General features: G+C 35.0%; 1 protein-coding gene across 1 annotated transcript in view; it reads left to right on the top strand.

The window, feature by feature from the left end:
- The window catches only part of LOC131160534 (kinetochore-associated protein KNL-2 homolog), an 82,124-nt gene extending 76,698 nt beyond the window's left edge, over nt 1-5,426 (top strand). The window contains exons 8-10 of the mRNA XM_058116318.1: nt 2,992-3,046; nt 4,596-4,680; nt 5,155-5,426. Of these exons, the coding sequence (XP_057972301.1) occupies nt 2,992-3,046; nt 4,596-4,639 (99 nt within the window). The 3' untranslated portion in view covers nt 4,640-4,680; nt 5,155-5,426. The remainder of the gene's footprint in view (nt 1-2,991; nt 3,047-4,595; nt 4,681-5,154) is intronic.
- Nucleotides 5,427-9,436: the final 4,010 nt, after the last annotated feature.

Raw genomic sequence — 9,436 nt, forward strand, 5'->3', positions numbered from 1 at the left:
TTCATTTGCATTTAATCAAATATCAGCGGAAGCAGTTATGAAAGCAGTGACAAGCAAGCAGTAAACATTGAAGCAACGTAATTCATTAGCAACACCTCCGTTAACATTGTGTGTTTAGCGAGGGAGGCAGGTAGGATAAACATGTTGACAATAGCTAGTGAGTTTTACAAGATTGATGAACACTCACCCTCTCCTAAAGAGCTTTACATGCAATTTTCATCCTGGCACTAGGAAACATCAAAGTGACCGAGGAGTCATACTACCTTATTTGGCGTAGGGAGAATCAAGCAGTAGAAAATAAACCTAAACTAGTATTTACATGATGGGAACCCATCCCCAATGCACGAGACAAGCAGTCACAGGCAAGCATAATGCCTTGAACAAGCTCGGCTTGTGATAGTGATGTTTGATGTATGCTATGGTTAGTACAAGACCGATTTTGGCACAAGCTGTCAAAAGGTACTTCAAACTATAGCATCATGTTCGACAAGCAATAGAGTGATCCATTAGTTGTGGGATTTGTGGATGCAGACTATGTAGATGACTTGGATGGCAGGAGGTCTACAACAAGGTATGTTGTGGGAGGGCCTATTTGTTGCAAGTCCAGGGTATAGTCTCAGGTTGCCCTATTTACAACTGAGTCAGGGTACATGGCAGTAGCTGAAGTTGCCACGGATAAGTTCAAGCATTGTTTGGACTTACTTAATGTCTCCAGTTGCTATGCGGGAGGCAGTCCCAACCTATTGTCCTAGGTGGAGCAACTGGTTATGTTTTCGATTTTCTCCTTAGGGATGTATATTCGCCAAGGTGGAGATTGTTATAATATGTGGCTCATATGTTGAGTGGAATGCATGTACAAAGAGAAAACAAGGTGGAAAACAGAGATGCTAGTTTGTAGGACCAAACCATCGACGGTTTTCCTGAAACCGTTGACGGTTTTGTTGAGGTGTTGAAGAAACGGTCAACTGTTTTGTTGTGTTACATCGACTGTTTGGTCTCGGCATTAAACCATCGAAGACCAAACAGTCGATGTTATGTCTGAAACCGTCGACGGTTTTGCTCGGTTACTCAGCGTTGGTTTTTGAATTTTGAATTGGGAAGTTATATAGTTTGGGTTTTGAGGGGGAAAACCTCTGGGAGGGTTATATATACATGTTGTATGTTGTAATCCATATGTCTTTTAGCAGAAGATAGTGAAAAATCAATACCGCTTGTTCCCATGGATGTAGGCATTGCCGAACCACGTAATTCTTTGTGTCATTATTTTATTGCTTTCATACAATCTACGTGATTGTGTTTTTTTGTATATTTCACTGTTGGTTGCTGCGTTGTAAGATCGTTTGTTTCTGCTGCGCATTCATTTGCACAACAGTAGGGCTGTGCAGCAACTTGTCAAATGTGCTACCTAGTGATGGGTCACATTCTCATCAATGCTTCCGTTATTTGGTGGCTTATAGATTTTAGAATGAGTTATTTGACTTCTTGTGTATGTTTTGGGTTTGCTTAGCTATTTGGAGATCTTCTGGTTGACTTCTTTAGGAGCTTTGGGAGGTGTAAGGATGTAAGCATATTGCATTTGTGTGCAGTCTGTGATCTTTTGGGGGCATTTGATTAGAAAGGAACACTGGTGCTGTTGCTCTATGCCTTTACATTTGCTTTGAGACGGAATTGTTTTCCTTTGCTTCTTTGTGGGCTTATTCATCCCATTGCTTTAGCAAGTTCTGCTTCTCATATTTTGTTTCTCATATAATTCTTTGGGATTGGATGGCTTTGTTAGCTTGATTATCTTGTTCTACTTTTTCTTTAATTGTTTGTCCTCTGCTTCTTTCTTTTCTTTTGTTTCCCATAGGAGGATATCTAATTATCTTGTTTGTATTGATATTATATGCCTTTTTTTCCTTATTAATTTTCCTTTTTTATAACAAAAATTATGAAAACTCAACCCACTCAACCAATCTAATCCTGTCTGCCTGAAAAAGGTGATTTCCATATTAGGTTTGGTTGTTGGTAGGTCTGGAAGTGTACAACACAATCGGTGGTTCAATTGACTCCTTTTGAGTGATTTCTTGCCCTTTTCTATTCCTATCTTGATCAAATCCTCAATCTCATTTCCTCCTTATGCCTTAAAATTTTTTACTGCCTCTTGTATCCTTCTTTCCTTGAGCAGTCACAGATCAAATCTCAGCTGATCAGTTGTAGCATTGATCCAGTGACCTAGTAGATTTTTGGGCTGTCCATATCTTGGCTGCTGGGACGACATGAAACCTCTTCTCAAATCTGTTCATCCTCATCTCTCTCTCTCTCTCCCCACAAGGTAAAAAAAAGGAGAGAGAGAGAGAGAGAGAGAGAGAGAGAGAGAGAGAGAGAGAGAGGGCAATTTAATGGGAAAGGGCATCACCATGTGAGTTTTCCATCTCCTTGGTGGAAGATATGGGTGTTTGCTCTTCCTGTCATCAACTCTCTATACTGCTTCCTAAATTTGATGGAAAATTCCTCAAAGCCATATTTAGCTGGCAAATGGGTGTTGCTGGCCATGATTATTGGCACACAGGGAAGAGAATTGAACAGTTTAAGCACACTCGTTAAATGGTGTCCTGCTAGCTGTCTTTCGTTTATTTTGTTGTATTACAAATGGGAATACTGTTGATTTATTTGTCGTTCCTGATTTCCATCTTATTGGGTCTTTTCTTTATACATGTCCTGGTTGTCTTGCTCTATAACAAATTCTATGAGTCTCAAATCCTGTTTTAGGTGCAAGGTCTTTTCAATCTCAATATATTGCATGTGGTTATTTCTTTCACCTGATGTTCCTAGTTGTTTTATTTTTCATATTCTCTTGGTCGAAATTTTATAATTTATTCTTTTATTTTCCTTGTTTCCTTAGTTTTACATGGGTGCTGTAATTGCTTCCCCTTCTCTTTTGCTACACAGTTCTACTATTTCAAATAAAATTACTGAACACTGATGAATTCTTTGGACAATGGTTTTCAGAAGCGTCAAGTTACTGGGATTCAAGAAGGATTGCATGTGGCAGAATCATCTGGAGGTTTGTTTCCTTTTTTAAGCAATGACTTCTCTCCCTTGGTACATTCACCTTGGTCTCTGTAGGATGAACTCTTTTCCTTTCTCCCATTGGGCTACGTAATATGAACCATTTTCCTCTGCCATCTTTGGTACTCTCCAAATGCTGCTGAGACATTTAAAAACAATTTAACTTGAGATGCGTTTTAAGCTATCTCTGTTGTTCGCGCAGATGCCATTGACACATACATTGTGGATTTCTATGAGAGGAAAAGGAAGTGTTATGATATCTATTGAATATTTTCATTTTATACCATCATCTATACTATTTATAAATATACTTGCAACGTAGGCCACATAATGTGCCAGTGAGGAAGAGTGAGTTAGTTCCTGCGAGGGGCAGTAGAAGGGGTAGGGTTAGACTTAAAATAATTTGGAAAGAGATTGTAAGGATTTAAGATCCATGAATCTGTTAAAGGAAATGATTATTGACTGCATAAATTGGTGGAAAAAAGTTCATATAGCCGACCCCACCTAGTGGGACTTAAGACTTGGTTCTGTTGTTGTTGTATTTCGGGCCCAAAGTACTCCAAAAAATCATCTGACAGAACTTCAAAATTTATATAATTAAAATGAAAACGAATTGGAAAGGTAATTGAACATTCTCATTAAATTAATAAACCTCAAACTGCCAATGAGAGTTTGCCCTGGTGTAAGAATCGCTAATTTTCAATTTTTACACCTTGTTATATTATTTGTATGGGTTGGGTGATTTCTTTGTGTCCCATGGCGCAGGTAAACATGAAAATAGAGTTCCTATCATTATCTTTCATTGGAAAGAAAGAAATGGAAGCTTGGATGCAGAAATCACCAAGCAGTAAACAGTAGCCTGGTTTTATCAAATAAATTTTGTTAAAGTCGCAGAAACATGCCAACTTAAGTAACTATCACACAAAGTTGATTTGAAGTAGGAAAGAGAGTTAACCTTGTATTGGTCCACCTCAGACTGTTAGCTGCCCCGCAGGGTGGGGGGGCATGGCATCCCATGTATGTTGTTTCATGAAGTAGGTTGGCATTGAAAAAATTGTAAAATAAACAAGTTGTTCTGAGACTAGCTTGATGCAATTTATCTTTGATATCTCTGAATTTCTTGTAGCTTTGATTCTCTGCTAAGATAAAGCATCTTTTCCATAAGATGAGGGAAACTCTATTTATTGTGGGGTGAGTAGTGGGATGCCATTGTGGGGTGATGTGGCATCCTGTGATTGGTAGGGCCCTGCTGAATATCTGGGGTCCTACCAATCATGGAATGCCATGTCACCTGCAATCGAATCTTGTCACGATGGTCTGCGATGAATAGCCTCATTGACAAGATGAGCATATTGAAGTTTAAAATTGTGGTATTCTGATGGAAAGAGATTTACTGAATCAGTGGTCGTTTTGGTTGTTTTAGCTGTTAATTAGATAACCTGCCACAGGTCCTACAACTGGCAATTTAATGTAGGCCTTCATTGCACAAAAAATTGCTACAATAAATATTTCGACAATGACAGTGTAGTTCTCTCTATTGGTAGGGCATAAATCTGAGTCTCACAAAAAGCGAAGGTGGTTCTCTTGAGCTGCAGGGTTTCCATTTGCTACTGGAGCAACCTAGAAAAGGTAAATACACAATTCAGATCTGTAGATTTGCAAATGTACCACGAAAAAGTGAAAAAAAAATAAAAATGCAGGTTGTTGGGAAACTATTAACCTGTCTGACATTTTGAGGGCAGCCAACTTGGCATGGTGTGCCTTTGGGTTCTTTCTGTGGTTTTTTCCTGCTAGGGCTGCAAGGGACCAAGTGAAGCCCGAGTTCTAGGTTGTTTAAAGCTCATTGTGGCTAAATCGAGTTGAGCTTGATCCTTATGTGGCCTCAGTTAACCTATTTAAGCTAGATGCATGTTTCTCTGTACAAAAAATCAGCATTTAGCAGGTGAAGCGATTTTATGATTTTGTTAGGGTGATATATCGCTCGTAAAAGACTAAATATAATTTCAGGCCATGTATCACGTTTACCATCCATATTGCTTATTCTTTGACGACACAACAGCATATCGCCTGTGAAGGATGACGCCACTCATGTGTTCAGTGCAGGTGGTGTTTAGGCTTTGCTCGGCACCAGCATTGCTCAGCATAAAATTGCCTTTGTTTTTGGTAAAATTATTAGCAAATATGCTTTAGGTTCTGTTTGAATCATTTAGGAGAAGGAGAGAAAAAAAGATTAATTAGTATATTTTCTTTAAATATTAAGTACCATTAAAAATGAAAATTTGTTCTATGATTAAGAAAAATAGAAGGTTAGTGATATGTAAAATTAAATTTCTGTTCATTGATTCACTAGTGTATGTATGTATTATTTTTCTAATATTTTCCCAGCTTATTGTTTTGCATTGACAGACGCAATACATATGTTTCTCTGATTTCTAAGTTTCTAAAATACTCGTGTCGACTCCACCGGAGAAATCAGAGACATGAAATTTACAGTTTAATATGCCCTTGTATCTGTTACTACATTTTGTACTATATTTAACTTGCCCATGTATTAATTTGTCAATGTATCTGTTACTATATTTATGCACTATATTTAATTTGTCCTTGTATTTGTTTCTTCTACCCACTGTTCGTATAGTCTTGTTACTTTTTGCCACGATGAAATAGCGAATTTATTTGTTTCATTCTTTTGTTTTTCACCTTACAAAATAAAGAGGAGAAAATACCCTTACACTCCTTGAGGTATGATGTGCATTATAAATGCACCCCTTAAACTATTAAAGAAGGATATAAGGTTAATAGGGTTAATTATCTGTTAAGGAAGATAATTAAAAGACTAATACTTAGAACGAAAAAAAATTGTTGCAACGTTTCCAATATGGGTTCTGATTTTTATAAGGTTACAATATCGAAAAAAGTATTTTGTGCACTTGTTTTTCATAATGGTATCGCCAGGTTCATTTTTGAGGCCTAATTAATTCATGGGGATGAAGAGGCATTCCCTTAATACTTCTCTTAATAGTAAATAAGCAGGTACAGATAGTTTTTCAATTTTAATTTCACTCTTATTTATTATATATTTCTCTCATGTTATTTATTCCACCAATATGGATTTACAAAACTAGAGACATTAAAAACAAATCTCCTTCACCTACCTTAGGAATCAGCCATTTATTGAAGTATAGAGAGAAATTGACAGTGCCACCAACCTTATGAAAATTATTAATGAAAAAAGTTTTTTGGGGAATTTTTGTCCAAAAAAAGCATTAATCATTCTTGTGTCGTGTATATTATGCAGCTTATTTAAATTTAACTGCCCTCGGTTGAAGGGAGGGATCTTTTGGAAAGAAAAATAGTCTAGTGAGTGTTAGTATCACTGTTAGAGGTATAGGGAGACATTGTAATGGATGGTATAATTTAGGATGATTTTTTCAAATAAAAATTAAGGGTTAAAATTTTGATTTGATAATGTAGAGTGTTAATAGTATTTTGTGTAGTACTAGTAGTGCCTCTATATTTTTCCATTGTTTTGGTTCTTTAAAAAAGATTATGTCATTTTGCGAGAAAAGCATCTGGTAAATCGTTAACCATTCATACAAATTAGTGTACCTTCCAAATTATTTTACTTGCATTTATTTGGTATTTACTTTGTGTGTAACAAGAATGAGTCTATCATATCAATATAATGGAGAGATTAATTCTAATTTAACGGATTTTCTCTAGTATAGGTATTGCAACTAGCTTTAATTCTAAAACAAGTTTGATCTTCAGAAAATTTGAATTCAAGATGCTTAAGTTGATGTTGCTAATTGTTAAGAAAATTCTTTGAGGGGTATATAAATTTTTTGAAATATAGTTGAAGGGTGAGATTGAGAAGTGAACTCTTACTTTATAATGTCACTTAAATCTTAAAGGAAGACAAAGGATGTAACATTTATATTATAATAATGTTAGTTATACAAATATGAATTAAGTCTCACTGTTGTGAGGCATCCTAAAAATGCTTTTAGGATGAGATTGTGTGTTCAATAGGTCAAGTAGGCAATACTCCATTAGAATTGGGAAGATAAGGTCAAAAGTTTGACTTTATTTGTGTCATCTTTGTGGACCTTTAGGGATATAGAAATAGTCGTTTGGCGGCTATCACAATCGCTTAGGCACGTGGCAAAAATGAGACGAATTACTTATTGATGTTGCCATAAGAACTATAATTATAGGTCATGTAAGTGATGCACATGATGAGAACCGCTTGGACATATGACAAGTCATCCATGCAAGGCAAGTCATTCATCATAAAACTTTAGGGAATTGCAAGGAAGATTATATATCTATTTGAAGGTCGCCCATTTACTAGATGAGTTGAACAATTAATTGCTAACCTAAGTGACACAGGTTGCCTAGTCATTAGATGAAAGTCACCTAGTTATAGACAACATGACAAACAATTATTGGACATGAGTCAACTATAATAATTGAATCATTAATGTTTAGAAAAAACCCAATTTTTGATTAGACCTTTAATTGCTTTAAATTTATGACTCATAATCATAGCTACATTTTGAGCACAATTTGGGGTGAGCTATAGCCCTAAGTTCGACTTGGCAAGTGTTTAAAAATGTGTCTAGTTTCAACTGTGATGAACTATCAAAAAATTCAACTCAATTCACCCAATGTGACAAGAAAATATCACTTTGGCCTATGTGCCACTTATCCCTCTATTTTCATCTCTTGTTGTCTCTACTTTCCTAACTCTATCCCCTTTTCTATCCCTTTTCTTATCTCTTTTAAATTAGTTTTTAATCTACTCTCATTTTTTTTTTCTTCTTTATGACTTTTATGACTCTTATTATCCCTATCCTTGCACTTCTGACCAAAGTTGGCTTAGTGAGTCTATTCACAACCAATCCACTATTTCCTGTTCCTAATCTCTTCATCACTTTAAGAAATTTTTGATTGTTTTTATCAAAAATATTTTTGGCACACCAATGTGAGACATTTTATGGCATCAGTTACTGGAGGTGTAAGGTAAAGCTATGATGTCATTGAATCCAATTTGACTCACCTATGTTGAATTGGTAATAATTTGACAACAACTGATTGAAGAAATTTTTTGTGCAACCACTTGCACCTATCATGAAGTAACAATCGCGATGAAGACGATCATGAGCGATCTAAAAATTGAGATGAGATCTTGGACAGAGAGCATGCAAAAATATATGTTTGGAAATTCAAGATTCATAACAAATAACTAAATGCTTGTGAAAGTGCCAATACTGGACTTGGGTGGTTCATTTTTAGACAATAAGTTCGATGATTATTTTGAAAATAAGGCAAGTATAAAAAACCAATTCATTAATTTCCTAACTTACCCCTTTATTCTTGAAAATGGAGTCGACACTTAATTTTTATTTTTGAAAAGGTAAAAACAAAGGAAAAACCTTTTTAAAGTTTGAATTTAGGAGTACATTTTTGATTAAGGAAGATAATCCATTAATTCCTTAAAGTAGAAAATTAACCAATTAGCATCTTATTTACATTCTTTCTAATAACAATTACTACATTTACAATGTGTGTGTCTCCTTTGTAAAAAAAAAAAAAAAAAAAAAACCTTCTTGAAGTCCATTTTTATAGATTTGTATAAAATAAGAGTAGGCAGGGACTAGTCAACTATGTCTTACTCTCGGGTTAGGCTGGTCAGCCAGTCCTTAGTGAGTGGCCGACCGCTTATGGTAGGTTGCAAATACCTTTTAATTTTTTTAGAGAAATGTTAAAGCAATTCTCAAACCTTTGAAAACGCATTTCATAGAGTTTATAGAGGCACATGGCCTCATGGAGACCCTACTACTTTGGATATATTTTTTTTAATTTTATTTATTTATGTATTATTAAACATGTAAAACACAACCAAAAGGAAAATAAAACATTTTTTGTTTTTCTAGTTTTGGCTAGGCCCACATTTTATAGGCTACATACATACCCTTAGAGAGGGATGAAACCACTGTAGTTCCCAAAAAAAAAAATTTAAATATTGATTTAAAAACATTTTTAGGATTTATTGAGAAAAGCCTTCAATATGAAAAATTAATATTTTTTTTTTAAAAAACTCAAATTTTTTTTTTTGGAAACTACCTTGAAAAAGCTGCAACTTGAAAACATGAAATTTTTAAAGAAAAAAAAAATAACTTTTATTTACCCTAGAGACGTATCATGGGTAATCATCTTAAAAAAACCACTTATTTTCTTTAAAAAAAAATGATACTTCTGGTTGTTTTGAAAGGAAAACCACAAAACTTGCAAAAAACACCTTCATCCTTGAAAACATATAATTTTTCAAGAAAGGGTTATTTTTCAAAATGTGTCCAAAATTCACTTCATGAACAATCAT

The sequence above is a fragment of the Malania oleifera genome, chromosome 7 (genome assembly GCF_029873635.1).
Source record: "Malania oleifera isolate guangnan ecotype guangnan chromosome 7, ASM2987363v1, whole genome shotgun sequence".
In the NCBI taxonomy this organism is placed as follows: Eukaryota; Viridiplantae; Streptophyta; class Magnoliopsida; order Santalales; family Ximeniaceae; genus Malania; species Malania oleifera.